This window comes from Primulina huaijiensis, chromosome 11, assembly GCF_012295235.1.
Source record: "Primulina huaijiensis isolate GDHJ02 chromosome 11, ASM1229523v2, whole genome shotgun sequence".
Lineage (NCBI taxonomy): Eukaryota > Viridiplantae > Streptophyta > Magnoliopsida > Lamiales > Gesneriaceae > Primulina > Primulina huaijiensis.
Genome location: NC_133316.1, coordinates 18,508,719 through 18,523,650, shown reverse-complemented (window position 1 = coordinate 18,523,650; position 14,932 = coordinate 18,508,719). Strand labels below are relative to the sequence as shown.

General features: G+C 34.4%; 1 protein-coding gene and 1 long non-coding RNA gene across 11 annotated transcripts; both read left to right on the top strand.

The window, feature by feature from the left end:
- The first annotated feature begins 2,300 nt into the window (after nucleotides 1-2,300).
- Nucleotides 2,301-3,389, top strand: LOC140987165 (uncharacterized). Its single transcript, XR_012177081.1, has 2 exons — nucleotides 2,301-2,601; nucleotides 3,124-3,389. It is a non-coding gene; the product is annotated as an uncharacterized lncRNA (long non-coding RNA).
- A 1,209-nt stretch (nucleotides 3,390-4,598) lies between these two features.
- Nucleotides 4,599-13,890, top strand: LOC140987854 (regulator of nonsense transcripts UPF3-like). 10 transcript variants are annotated; one of them, XM_073456561.1, is made up of 13 exons: nucleotides 4,599-5,024; nucleotides 7,225-7,331; nucleotides 7,833-7,928; nucleotides 8,070-8,168; nucleotides 8,307-8,386; nucleotides 8,996-9,103; nucleotides 9,624-9,771; nucleotides 10,790-10,863; nucleotides 11,990-12,422; nucleotides 12,527-12,592; nucleotides 12,703-12,821; nucleotides 12,915-12,964; nucleotides 13,202-13,890. In XM_073456561.1, the coding sequence occupies exons 1-12, from the start codon at nucleotides 4,885-4,887 to the stop codon at nucleotides 12,951-12,953; spliced, it is 1,509 nt and encodes a 502-aa protein (XP_073312662.1). In that variant the 5' UTR covers nucleotides 4,599-4,884; the 3' UTR covers nucleotides 12,954-12,964; nucleotides 13,202-13,890. The 10 variants fall into 10 exon arrangements, with proteins under 10 accessions (XP_073312662.1, XP_073312659.1, XP_073312656.1 ...); XM_073456558.1 differs by having other exon boundaries at nucleotides 4,600-5,024; nucleotides 9,624-9,768; nucleotides 11,996-12,422; nucleotides 12,527-12,613; XM_073456555.1 differs by having other exon boundaries at nucleotides 4,600-5,024; nucleotides 9,624-9,768; nucleotides 11,993-12,422; nucleotides 12,527-12,613.
- Nucleotides 13,891-14,932: the final 1,042 nt, after the last annotated feature.

Sequence of the window (14,932 nt, the reverse complement as noted above, 5' to 3'; positions counted from 1 at the left end):
TCATAGTGGTATCGCATGTTCAACTAGAGAATCACTTTGCCCTAAATCACATGTCACACTCTGGCAATATATTTCATACACTATTAATTCATCATATTACATTGGATATCTACACTTGTAGATGAGTGATGAATCCCCGACTAAAATGCACCAAATCCTGCGTGTATTGCCACTACACCCAATCTCGCCACCTGATGATCTTCATGGAGTTGGTAAACAAGTCAAAGTATAGCACGAGTACTTAGAGCCTCAATGTTGTCCTAAGTCTAATCATAACCATGGACTTATCGAATCGATACATGATAACCACTTGAAAATTCAGAGGGAGAACTGTTCGGCGAACTCATCATATAATCATTCATCTATATGTTTGGATATCTTCATGTTCATACCAATGAAACGTAGTACATAATACCACATATGCTAGTTTCTAGCCCGAACGATCTTTATCTTTCTCTTAGGAGGCTGAATATACTAGGAACATTAGAATATACAGTAACTAAGATATGTGTTTCATGATCGCTATCATATATACAACCTTATATTTGTTGTACTACAATATATTCAAAGTCTTTATCTATTCAGCTTTCATAAATATACAGATAAAATAAATACAAAAATAAATAAAATATTATTAAAATAAGAATAATTTGTTTCAAATATTCAATAAAGTCATAGCCAACCGTTGGCTTGGAGAGAAATTATTCTAACAATAATATAATGAATTTATACATTTGATGACGATTGACGATGCTGAAACACATTTAATAAGACACTTGATGATAGTTTTCTTTTACTTAAGCTTAAACGGTTTGCAGTAAAACCCGTCCTAATTTTATAATCTAAGAATCATTTGGAAACTTTTGGATATTATTTATAATTAAAATGACACATTCATAGTTATACCAATCTTATCAAGTTTATCACATTTATATTCAATTTTATATAAATTAATTAGACCAAGTTATCGATTAAAGTGGAACCTCACATATATTCAATGTATACCGAATTTCAATATTTATAAGTATATAGTTATTGATATTTAACCATTCCGAATGTAGAAAATGTTTATTTTTATAAGTTTTATGTATATTAATTCCAACTTTTCTTCCCAAAAAAAATATTAATAGATACGACATTTATTTCATACTTATAAACAATTATATTATTAAATTATATGTCTCATTAATTTTGTAGAATATAATAATAAAATAAGATAAGTTTAAAATAAATATCATATTGCACACATATAATTATGATATTCACTAGTATAAATAATAATAATAATGATAATAATAATAATAATAATAATAATAATAATAATAATAATAATAAAAGGTAAAATACATGAAACCTTCGATAAGAGCCAGGCAAGGCGGCTAACGTGTGCAGAAGACTAGAGATGAGCGAGATCTCAAGAAAGAGGGGGCTGTTTTTTCTCGCATTTTTCTCTTCAATTTCTTCACTGTTTTTCCCAGGTTCGTTCCTCAGATCTTCACCGAGTTTTCTTGATAAATCAGGCTGATATGATCTCTTGATGGAAATTGGAATTATATTTTATAAAAGTTTTTTTTTTTCAATTTGTTTGGCTCTCGGGGGAGTCTGGTTGAATTGATTTAGGTCTTGTGGTTTCTGATGATTTTGCGATTGTACTCTTATTGTAATAATCTCTTGAATTCGGAGAACAAAGAGGATACGGTAATGCTGTTGTTCCGGTGTTATATTTTGTTTCTGAAAAAGCTATGTTACCCCTTTTTCTGAGTGTTTTTCTTACAAGGTGTTGGATTGGTAATATATATCACTGTGTGAACTTATGAAACACATCATTTTGCTGCGATTTAGACTTGCCTTGATGCTTGCTTATTCAGTACGCATTCTGTTTTAGATGAAGTTATATCCTAAATTAAGCCTGATTGAATATTTTTGTGGCCTTTTCATGCTATCAATTTGGAATGACGTGACTTTCTTTTTTTGTTCTGCCGGGGCATTTTCTCAGTCACATTAAAAAGATGAACTTTTTCATGCCCAATTGATTCCATCTTAAGTAATATACTTATCGCAGGCTATTCAGATGATTCAATAAGTCACAATAATGCAACAGCAACAGTAGATCATGCTCATTCGGGTGGCAGCAAGGGATCCACGATAGCTATTATATGCATACTGCTTGTGATAGTTGCAATCTTATCATTCTTTCTTTTCAAACTTTGGCAAAAGAAGAAGCGTGAAGAGCAGTATGCTCGTTTACTGAAGTTGTTTGAAGAGGATGATGAGCTCGAACTCGAGCTCGGTCTACGGGATTGAGCATACTTTTTTTGTGCATGTTAATGTTTGTTGAGGTAATCTCCTTTTGGTATTCTGCTGGTTCTGTTGCTAGTCTAATTCGTCCATTCCTGTGCTTTTTCTTTGTAGTTCTAAAATTCACTCTGAGGTTCCATGTTCCCTCCCTTGAAGCCATTTAGCGGTTTCATGTGCGTGTAATATGACCCTAGATATTCTATTTTGTCAGGTGGCTTTCTGTAAGAACGACCCAAATCAATGATTCTACTGTTTTTGTTGCCATGGGTATTGTCAATGGAGCTTCAAGCTTTCTAGCTTCGCGTGAGCTGGATTCCATGCTTTAATTTGGTCTTAATAAGTTGCCACTTGGCTAACCTAAATGTCGAGAGCAAAAGAGTATTCCCTTTTGCCTCAGGATTAAACATTGTTTTTTCCAATCGTGAATACATTTTTACTTCTGAGCAGCCCCTTGAATTCGACTGCCTATTTTTCTGTTCTATTCCATATCATTGTTACTTGTTATATGTTAGTTTAATTTATTGATAAGCTACCCTAGAATTTCTGCAACGATGTTTAGCCTGGGCAAAAGCCAAGTTTTTTAATGTCATTGAGGGGGTGGAGTTACTCTTTTATGTCAGTGCAGTAGGTGGGTGTCTTTTGAACGAACTTCCCATGCTGATTTATCGGTAATAGTTACTAGTAGTGTGACTTTGTAAGCTGTATTGGTATGTGAAGAAATTTTGGCACTTCGCCCGATTCCTGTCGCATCTGCATGGCTTTGGATTTGATTTCTTGTCAATCTTGGACTCAGATGAATATTTAACCTCAAGTGGCTTTTGTTAGGTGGTTTTGGAGTGGTTTGCACCGTCTTCCTGAACCTCGTCTGAAGATTTAAGACGGTATTGCTCACTGGAAATGTCTGGATCACGGCCTTCTGAAAATTTATTAAGCATACACAACACACGGAGAAAGACATTCTTCAAGGAAGGTTTTAGCGTATGTATCGAGATTATTGTACCTAATCTCTGAGGTCTTTTTTTACGTTTGAGATTCAGACATGCATTCGTTTATTCTTTGTGTCTTAAATCACCTGTCATGAGTTTGGAATTTGCTATAGTTTCTTTTTCTTTGGGATAATTTTTTGAATTTCGAAATATAAAATGTTTTTCCAAATATCTAAATCGTTTTATTTGTGTGTCTACTCTCTCTATCTTTGAAGATAACATTCAATCAGACTAATTGAAAAGAGATGAATTAGAATAATGAATTAGTCACGTTAATTTTCAATAATTGGCATGCTATTATATTTTTTTAAAGCTTCCAATTTTTATCTGTGGAATGAAGAACTATCACAGTTAAGCTCGATATGTAAAAATATTAGTTAAGCTAATTAAAATTTTTTTATAGAGCACTTTAGTATTTTAAAGATAACACTTTGGATGAATAATACAATACTGAAACGTAGATGCACAAACATTTTACTTTAATACATATAACACAACTTATCGAGAAAACACCAAATTTGAAGTGGAACCACACAGATTGAACAATTTTCAATACTATATTCACCGCTTGATAAACGGTTATTTTTATGTATTAAATAGAATTTTATCCCACTTTCTCAAAGAGATTTGATATCAATATTCAGGGTGAACAAGATTTTCGCTAAACTTGTTATTTATATATAATTTAAGATTTTTTGAATTTAAAATATATCATTTAATTAATTATATTATTATTTTATATAATATACCACAGGTTTTACGGTTTTGTAGAGTTGGCTCAAAAGCTAAAATCACTATTATTATATTAGTTGGGCTGTGGGGCTGGCAGTTTGCAAAGTGTAAAAATTAAAGATAAACGATGTCATGGGTTGTATTTTACGAGACACATATCTTATTTGAGTTATTCATGAAAAAATATTACTTTTTATGCTAAGAATATTACTTTTGATTGATAATATCGATAGGGTTGATCCGTCTCACAGATTAAGATTTGTGAGACTGTCTCACAAGAGACCTACTAAAAATTAAAAGCTATTATTATTTTTTCGGAGCCTCTAAATATTGGGGTGTTATTTTCGGGTGAACTTAAATTTTAATTATTATAAAATTTGATTCAAACGTGGAATGTTAATATAATATTTCGTACCAAATGATAAATATCGATATATCTTTAGAAAAAACCTATAATTTAGCTCGAGTTCGAATTTTAGTAGAAAATAATAAATATAATAATAGATAGATTTGAATACGATTGACAATATGTATGCATAGTTGGATACGTACGTACACTATAATGTACAGTTACGAAAGCTGAGACATTTATTTTATTTTTGTCGATTTCTCTCCCTAATTCTCCCTAAATTCAACCTTCGAGTTTCTCTCTATTTGTTGTTTTCTAACCAATTCTGCATGGGCAGCAATCCCAAATCCAAATTTCAGAATTAGGGCAAAGCTTCGACAGATGATGAGAACCCGGGTGGGCAAAACGTAATGTCCGTGGCAAACGAGGTGTGATTCGATAGGGGATTCAAGTCAATTCAAGAGTGTAATTTCATTTCATCGTAACTGTAGAATTGGTGTTAGGGTTTTTTCGTTACGCATGAAGGGGATGCTAGATCGAACGAAGGTGGTGGTGCGGCATTTGCCGCCGACTATTTCTCAGTCGAATTTCGTCGAGCAAATCGATTCTCGCTTCTCTGGTCGCTACCGTTGGCTTTCTTTTAGGCCGGGCAAGTCAAGGTTAGTGATATGGGATTTTTTTAATGAGTTCGTGGTTTAAGTTCTTTCGGTATTAACATCAATCGTGCTCGTTGGAATGATATTTTTGTATCAGTGGGTTTGGTTGTAGAAGTTGTTTTATTTAGTTATTCTTATCGTGCACGAGTTTTTAGTTAATTTGTAAATTAAGCAGGATGGAGGTTGTCATTTGATTAATTCCTGATAAATGTGAACTTCTAGGGAAGCAGGAGTTGGGGTTGGGGTGGGGGTGGGGGTGGGGGGGAGTTTGTTTGGCCATGGACTGAGGCCTTCATCTAGTTTTCTTCTTTTATCCTGGAGTTTAGCTGACCGGCTGGGAATGAAGTTTCCCATATGTTATGAAATGATACAGGTTCAGATAAGTGTAAAGATAACTGAGGGAGTGATCCGCATATTGTCCAAGTACTGGCCAAAATTCTAGGAATTCGAACAAGATTGAACTAGCATTTTCCTCTTTTAGGTGTGAGAAGAGTTCTTATTTGTTTCTGTTATGATCTACTTGATTAGATTTAGTTTGATGGTTTTGGGTAGTTGGAATTGAAATTTTTGTTTCTAGTTTTTTGTTATCTTCCATTTATGTTTCCCTTTTTAATTTGTTGCTCATATCGATGGAGCTAACGCCTAACAGAAAAGATTGTTGTGTTTGACGCTGACTCATGGTGATATGCATTAATTTTACCATCATTTTTTATGTTTCTTCCTTGAAAATTTGACTGCTGGGACAAATGTTATTAAAATTATATTTCAATAATATGGTTACTTATTTTGATTTTAGGTGTTATACGCTCAATTGCTTATGTTATTATAGTACTTCTTATGATGCAGTTGTGATGATGTTTGTTGTTGGATTCTTATACCGACTTTTGAATGTGCCATGCGGCATTCAGTGGGACCAATAGCTACACAAAAGATATCCGTTCACTACATTTTTGAGTGATTTATGTTTTTTCATCTCTCAGGAAATTAATGATCATTTATTGTGAGATACAAAATACATTTCTGTAAATGATGTCCCTTTATCTTTAAAATTTTTCATCGGACCATGCATTAAAAACGCAAGGTGCACTAAGGAGCCCACACGTCTTACAGTTTAGGCACAAGTTGTTAGATGAGATACATACCTTGTCACAGCTTACTGCATCAGGGTATAGCATACTAAATAGGTACTCCAAAAATTATCAAAGTAAATAAATATTCATTAGCCTAAAAGCAAAATGATATATTATTACATTGAATAACTCCCGGATCCTTATTTTTAAGGTGCGCTTAGATGATGCCTCGATACTTTAAGGTGCATCGAAGTGTGCGCTTCACAATCAAAGTGGATTGAAATTTGGCACAAGGTATGATGAGCCTCACCACCATGTGGTGAGCACCTTGTGGACTTTTAAGGAATGTGGCCAGCTTTGAATTTGCATCTTGGACAGGCTTTTCGGGAAACAAGGAGATTTTCTTATAATTGTAAATTGGAGGAGACATATTTGTTTGTAGATCTGACAAGAGTATGAATCTGTTTCTATACCCTAAACAATTTGCAGTGCCTCTACCTTTGGTGGGAGATGTGGGATGAATGAGTAAAAAGATTGACTGCAACTGAAAATGTGACTTCTTAGATGAGGGAAATGACAAATGTTGAGGAGTAAAGTTGAGATTTTCATTGATGCTTTTTCCCTTGTGTGTACGCATGCTATTGTTATTTATTTCTTTGACAAATGCTTCGAATATATGTTTCCTTTTTGAACAATTGCTGAAGTAGTCAGGAAGATTCCATTGATTGGTTCTCTCCTATTCTTAATTAGAATTTATAAGTATGTTGAAATGGCACAAACCATGTAATGACCATTGTGCCAGTGAAAACAGAATTACTATTTTCCCCCTTTGTCGTTTAGACCTATCACCTACGTCATTCATTATTGGAAAGTTGAGGACCGTATTACAAATGTGGTGTTTTTCACTTTGAGAATAATATGTGATTATGTTCTTTCCTGAGGTTTGAGATTTCATTTATCAGAAAAGGTTCACTGAAATAACGAATTTGTCCCACTATTTCAAAAATGGAGAGGTGTGCTGAATTCTTGCATTCATGAGGAAGTCCCCAATTACAATATGTCATTGCTTCATACTTTACCCTCCACCCCCTTCCATTTCCCTCTCTGAAGTTATTATACATTTGCTTTTGCAGCCAGAAGCATGTAACATATTCAAGAGCAAGCATCGACTTTAATAAATCAGATGATGTGCTAGAGTTCGCTGAGTTTTTTAATGGCCATGTTTTTGTCAATGAGAAAGGTAAGGCGTGCCAGAATATTTGAAGAGGTTCATAAGATGGCTTGATATAAGCGGTAAAAGTATGGATTTTTGGGGCTTTTATTCTATCACCTTATTGCTGCATCTTGGTTGGCCTTTTGTGTTGGTTGGTTTGTTTATTTTCTGTTTTGTGTGTGAAAAATAATTAAGGTTGTGTTTGGGGAGATGAATTTGAAATTTATAGATTTCGATTATAGTTTTATTATTTATAATGAAATAATATATCAAATCTTAAATCTACACATTACTTATTTTCACAATAATAAGACAAAATAAAATGAATTTCAAATGACATTATTATTAGGAGAACTTGAAATCCATCGTAATTAACATGAAATATTATATAAACAAGTGAAGATTGGATTTGAAGTTTATGGTCTTACTTCTCCGAACAACAAAAATATATTTGAAATATTTCAACCCAAACGCAACCTAAATATATGTATTTACTGGATGTTTAACTCCTTTTTTTCATTTATTCAGGGACCCAGTATAAAACAATTGTTGAGTACGCCCCTTCACAGCGTGTTCCAAAGAATTGGTCAAAGAATGATGGTCGTGAAGGGACTATATTGAAAGGTAATCTTTTGCTTGCTTGTTGTGCCTGTCATAAGTTTTATATCTGTCTGAAAGTAGTTTCAGATGTTGATTGTTTATGATTGAGATGCCATCATCCATTCACTTCCAACCCTGTTTTCTTTTTTTCGGAAAAACATGTAGATCCTGAATATTTGGAGTTCCTTGATTTTCTTGCGAAGCCTACTGAGAATCTTCCCAGTGCAGAGGTACAGCTGGAGAGAAAGGAAGCAGAACGAGTAGGTCAGTGTAGATACTTTTGTAGCTTATACATACTTAGAATTAAAGCTGAAACCGGGATGTATGATTTATTCAAGGAAGATGTATCTCAGACTAACATCTTCAGTTCTTTAGTTAAAGCAAATTCACATTTTCTTTTAGGTGCTCCAAAGGGTATTCCTATAGTTACCCCTTTAATGGACTATGTTCGTCAGAAAAGAGCTGCTCGGGGTGGAGCTCGGGTAGGAAATCTTATCATTGATTGCAACTGGACATTTCTTTCTTTTTTTGACACATAACTGCAGTTGATTGCTACTTGAAAAAGAAATCACTTGTTTTTTCGTGAAATATTTCTTGGTGTTCCACCAGAGCATCATCAAGCTATTGGTGTTTCCTGGCCTTTTTTGGGAACTGTTTCGTGGCCTTTTTGACATCTTCCAATTCGACTATTACACTTTTCAGCAGTCACAGTTCATACAATAAAAATATAAAATTTATGTGTCTTGTTGACAGACATGCATAGCATTGCAACAGCAGGTGCGGTGATTTGATGTTTCGCCTTACCCTATCTCTATGTGCGCGTGTTCTGTATTTTGAAATATGAGCAAACATTCTTTTAACCTCAAGTGGAACAGTTATATGGATGGTGGAGATTTACACCTTTGATCCTCTTGTTTTACATCTATGTTAAATAAGTGTTATATCTAACACCGAATGAGGGAATACTTGAGTTACTATTAGCCTGTTCGTGAATAGTGATTTTGTGAGATGATCATCTGTATGGTTTTGTTGCCCCACTGTTTTGTGGATCTTTTGGGATAATTTGTAACACATCCATTTTATTGCCATAGAGAACCATTTTGAATGGAAAGCCAACGAGGAGAGTCAGTGGAATGCTCTCCAGGAATACAGGCTCAGGATCTTCAAGAGGTGGCTCAGAAAAAAGAACTTCTACCATGGTAGATTATTGTTATTATTTTTTTGGTTGAATATTCTTGATGGAGACTGCTAATTATGATTTTTCCGTGGAGATTTGGTTTCTCACTGCTGAAATCTGGATTTTATTTCTGATGTTTGCGTTGAATGTGCCATTTTATATGTTGGTCATTTACCTATTTCATGAAAGTGGCACTCTTCGATGTTGATTGATCTGTCACTTTTAAGTTTATTGCTCACATCTATCGATGGTTAACATGCAATAAATTTTAACATGATGTTTTATTTTTCCTCTGAAACTGTTGGTGCGTGGGAGATGGTCCTGGAGCTCAGTTTGTAATTTGTTGGGGGGTCACTGGATAACTTGCTTAATGATTTGCTGCTTATGGATCAGTTTTACATCCTTTTGTTATTATTTGTAAGTTTGTTTTACTATATGTGTTGGTATGTACTGTGATAAGGCCCTGGTAGGAAGGCAGTTTTGATGCTGTGACTGGCAATGTTTATCATTTAATAAATGTCATTCAACTGAATTTTTTGCAGTACGTGTTGAGGGACAGCTCAAAGGGTGCAAGCAGCAAGGAGAAATCATCTTCCGTACCGGTTTTTAAACAGGATGAGCAACGACTCTTGGACAAATCTGTCACTTCAGCTGCAGTCTCCAGAACTGATTCATTGGAAGGGGAAGGTGGTAAGATTCAATGGCCAGTTTCATATATTTATGATTACGATGATTTTTTGTATTGATAGTGCCACAGTCTGTGCATACTTGATATGAATATGGTATTAGGTTATCCTGGATGAAATTATTCAATTAATGTCCTTTTGATTTTTATTTTTCCATCTGTACGATGGAACTTGGGTGACTTCTTTCTGTTTTCCTTAGGGTTTGTATCTGTAGTTTTTGTTTGGATACACAGCTTATTTTATATAGCTAGTCTAGTCCATTCATGCTAGGGATATTATCATGTTCTTTTCTATATGTGATGTGATTTTCTTTGGGAAGTAATGTCACTATTTTTTTGGGTAGGTTACCGAGTCTTTCAGAACACTACTACCCAGGCCTGTTTTGGATATGTGCTTTTGTTAACAATTTTCCTTGTTACTCTTTTTAGATTCTGTATAGCAGAGAGAGGACTTGAACTTCTTGGCTTCTATTCTACTACTAATGGAAGCCCTATAAACTGAAAACAGAGAAATATCAGTGAAGCATGAATATAATGCATTAGACTGCCAGGAATTCATTGAAGTTGGAATTATACACCTCATCTCTTCTTTGATTTCCCATGTGTGCTGATGATTTTGTTTTTCATCTATGCTCTATTTCGTATGCATGTTCACTTCATGCAAGCAGAAGTATAAACCTTGTCTCTTTGTTTTGATATGCAGTCATGGTTTTGTTTGTATATTCCACATCTGCTGTTGATATGTTGTCATGGCTTTTTTTTGTATCCATTTCTTGTAAGCTACAGAGGGTTTACTCGTATTATTTTCCCATTTTCTCATGTTTTGAGCTAGTTTTGGAATTTTTTTATCGTTTTTGCAGAGTCCTGCATGTTGGTTTTTATCAAATGCTAATGTAGATTTTCCTTTGAGGACACCAACTTTTTAAGTAGATCATTGCAGTCTCTACCCAACTGTTAGAATGATTGTATCTCTTTTTGTAAATTTTTTGTTTTGCTTTTACCAATGTGTTACACATGTTATAGGCGGCTCAGGTTCCTCTGAAATTGGGAAGCAGAAAATCTTACTTCTGAAAGGGAAAGAAAAGGAAACCTCTAATGTAAGCCTTTCTATTGTTCTGTTTAAATTGTGTATTAAAACATGTGAGAACAAAGATATTATTTATCAAAATATCAGATATAGATTATGTCTTGCCATTTGTTTGGATTTTATTGAATTTATGGTTGTGCCTGCAACTACAAGCCAGTTTTGAATGGAGAGATATTTCTCTTTTGTATCATATTATCACACTAACAAATTGCTTTGAAAATTACAGTTTTTAGGGGAATGATGGAAATTGTGGCCAGAAATGTAAAGGTGGTAGAAATTCTATTTGTGTTGCTAACTCAACCTACAAAAGTTTCCTTGGGAAGCTATTAATCTGCACCATTTATAAATCACTAAAGTGGCCTACTTTCTTCCTTGTCTGGTAAAACAGCAAAACGATGCACAAAATTTTGAGCCTCTTCTGAAGCTTTTAAAATACGCATATTCCAAATTATTCTGCGGATGTAGCATTGTGCTATTTTCTCATATTGTACTGGACTATTGTCTTCATTTATGTTGCCTACTTCTTCGTTATTGCTTATATGGGAGTCCTGTAACTATAATTCAAATTTGTATTATGTTGAATGAGATTGAGCTAGTTTTCTAAATGAATAAATCAAACTATTTATGCTGGGAACCTTGGTTGGCATAATTTTATTTTCGTTTGTGCTTTCTTTCTGATGAAGACCTATGAGCAGACTTCTGGTGTGAATCATTTATTGGGCTATAAATCAATGCAGCTAGCTTTTATCGGCAAATATAGCAAATTGGGTTCAAAAACTTCTTCTAAAATTCAGCTATGCCATATACCATAATAAGCTTGACAGAAAACTTGAGAAACTTCTCATGGGGAGAAGGGCTCGTGTGAATATACAGCTGACTTGATTTTGGTATTATATGCATATGTATCTGAGCAAGGACTCCAGCATCATGCTATACACTAACTTTAAGTGCACGAGAGTATTAAACCACGTACACTAGTGTCATTTTTCAAAAAAAATTCAATGAACAACTCGCGTTTATTTTATCTGACTTTACAGTTATCCTGCCTCAGGAGAGTGTAAAAGAAACATATATCATGATTTCTGTTCTATTTATTTATTTCTTCTCGCCTAAAGGCTTCTGGTGTTTCACTACAGCAGCAGAATGCAGCTCCTCATGCCAACAATTTGCACAGTCCAATTCCTCTTAAACAGAATCATCGACGCGAATCTAATGATAGGATCATCAGGAGTGTCCTTAACAGGGATATTCGGCAAAATCAAACATTATCTGGATCTCAATCCGAACACCGAATTCGCAATATAAATCAGGACAGAGACAAGAAACCTCCTCGTCCCACAAATGTGCAGTCATTTCAGAAGAATGCAAATGGGTCTCCTGAGGGTAAGTTAGCCAGCCATGATTCGCAAGCTTTTCATACTGAGAAAGAAGAAAGACGTACAAGGAACAGGGATAGACCTGATCGTGGTGTTTGGGCTCCTATTCGACGATCGGATGGATCACATGCAAGTGACGAATCTTTATCATCCTCTATTTTCCAAACGTCCCAAGTAGTGGATTCTTCTGAAGGTGTTAATTATTGATTATGCAATAATTTTCTTCATCCTTGTGCTTTGGATTTATGTCAAGTCTTGGATTTGGTAAGGATTGTGGTTTTTTTGGAATTCATGTAGATATTAAAAATGATGTGTTGATTATGCGCGGTGGTGAGTTCAGACATATCGGAAGTGGTCGTGGAGGTCATAAGTCTGTTGGCAATGGTTCGTTGTACCTTTGAAATTCAAGAGGATAGATGGTCATCTTTCTTTATAAAATACTTGGCTGACTGATGTTCTATGGCTTAATATAGGTTCTTATAGGCAAGGGGGTCGGCGTGGTTCGGCATATAATATCAAGGATGCCGATGGCTCCCAAGTGGAAGGGAAGTTCCCAAAGAGAGGAGGTTCTTCTGGCCATGTTTCCCATGAGGTATGCTTCATAATCAGATGCTACACTTCCAATTATCAATTTTCAGCAACTTATTTCTTGGATTTTGCTTTAAATGATTTTTTTTATTTGCAGAAACAATTGTGGGTCCAAAAGTCCAGTCCTGGTTCATAGTTTTGTTTATGGTAATGTTTCATTCCTTAATTTCTGCTATTTCCTTGTGTTGTCATTTTCAAGAATCTTTTTTTGAAATTTATTTTCGAGAATTATGATTGTTTATTAGTATATTTTTTATGCAACAATCAACATACAGGGTAAGAGGATTATTGTTTCTTCTAGGCTTCACTCCTATAAATTTGTCTGAGCTCTCAAGAACGAAATTTCTATTTTCCTTGTGTAATCTAATCGGGCTTTCTCTGCAGTGAATGCTTTTGGTTGGCTGCCATACATGTGAGAGGCTGGAATAGTATCTTGTTGACAGAATCTCCTGCATTAGCAGGCTTAATGGACACAAACAAAGCTTGCGTGGAAGACAGTACAGGCCCTTCATTTTAAGCCTTAGGCCTAAAGATACCATGTATTTATGGCTCATTGCAAGGAAGAAAATATCATCCCAAGTAGAAAATGGTCAAGAATAGGAGCAGCAAACAAGCTTAAAAGCAGATACAATCAACAGCATCACCATTTTCATCGGCATCTGAATAGTGGAATTATAGTCATTACCAGGACTATGGATCTACCATTCTTGATATCAATGCACCAGCAATCAAGGTAATTAGCTTACTTCCTCTGAGCTGTAAATGCAAGTCTGGAATGGCGTGTGCTGCTACCATTAGTTACTATATACTAATGTTTTTGTTGAGATGTTTATCGCTAGCTTTGGAGTATGCATACTATTATAACCCAGGTTAGTTTCAGGTTTGACTGTTACTTGGTTTGGCTAAGAAAAGGTTTGAAGTTGTCGTTAGAGTGCTTTTGGCTGTAAACTGTTGTACTAAATTTGTGTGTATTTGGAGGTTCGATGATTTGAAATCGGAGTTGGCATTTAGGCCTTGTTTGGTCTGCTCTGGTTAATATATTTGTCATATAGCTAATGCCGTATGAGATTTAATGGATCATTGCAATTCATTATCCGTCTTTAGACTTTGCCTACCTCTTATATCTTAGTTTTTGCCACTTTATGCTTCTAGATTTTGACCCAAAATTGCCATTTACAAAAATGTTCTTTTTATTTTTTCAGAAAAATCTAGGGATGAAGATGAATTACAGTCAGAAACATATTGATGTTGATATATTATAGGGAATTTGACTCATGAACTTCTTTTTTCTCTTGATTAGATTCATTTGTTGGACAAGAAGCTATCATTACACCATATATTTGGACAACTAGAAAATGTTGTGGGGCCATGATCAAGTTATGAACATATGATTCGTAGTAATAATGCTATAAAATCATTCATATCAATTATGAAATAATTTTTTTAGAATCTAATTTTTACTATACATGGATGAAAACTTGGATAATTGCGTCGTTTTTCCCCTCTTCAAAAACTGGTGCGGCTTGGCAAGGATTTAAGGCGGACTCCCCTTGGTATGCAAATAAAGATGCATGTTTGATTTAAGATGATACACTGTTGGAGTTTATTTTGAAATATGTTTTGAATAAAATTTGAAACACGGATTTTTATGTTTTCGTTTGTCGAACAAGATTCTCGTTTCTCGATTTTGTTCTGCGTAAATAGTCGAAAAAAAGGTTAGATTAGTGAAAAAAATCTAATCAATGAGAAGGATCACGTCATACTAACCCCCTAGTCGATTGAGGAGTTAACCAATAAATTTATGAGAAAGTCTCTTGTGAGACGCTTTCACGAATATTTATGTGTGAGACGAGTCAATCATACCGATATTCACAATAAAAAGTAATACTCTTAACATAAAAAATAATATTTTTTCATGGATGAAACAAATAAGATATATGTCTCACAAAATACGATCCGTAAAACTGTCTCACACAAGTTTTTGTTTAAATTTATATTTGAAGTAGTGTTGGCTAATTGCTTTTTTTTTTTAAAGAAAAAACAACTTTAGCAAAATTTTGAGTGGGTTTTTTTTTAAAAAAAAAATTACATATATTAAACTATTAAACATTTACA

Bases quoted from the DNA above. Each gene is read 5' to 3' on its own strand.
- LOC140987854 (XM_073456552.1), top strand. From the start codon at position 4,885: ATGAAGGGGATGCTAGATCGAACGAAGGTGGTGGTGCGGCATTTGCCG. The intron at 7,929-8,069 runs GTAATCTTTTGC...AAAAACATGTAG, and splicing joins TGAAGGGACTATATTGAAAG to ATCCTGAATATTTGGAGTTC. The intron at 12,423-12,526 runs GTGTTAATTATT...GAATTCATGTAG, and splicing joins AGTAGTGGATTCTTCTGAAG to ATATTAAAAATGATGTGTTG.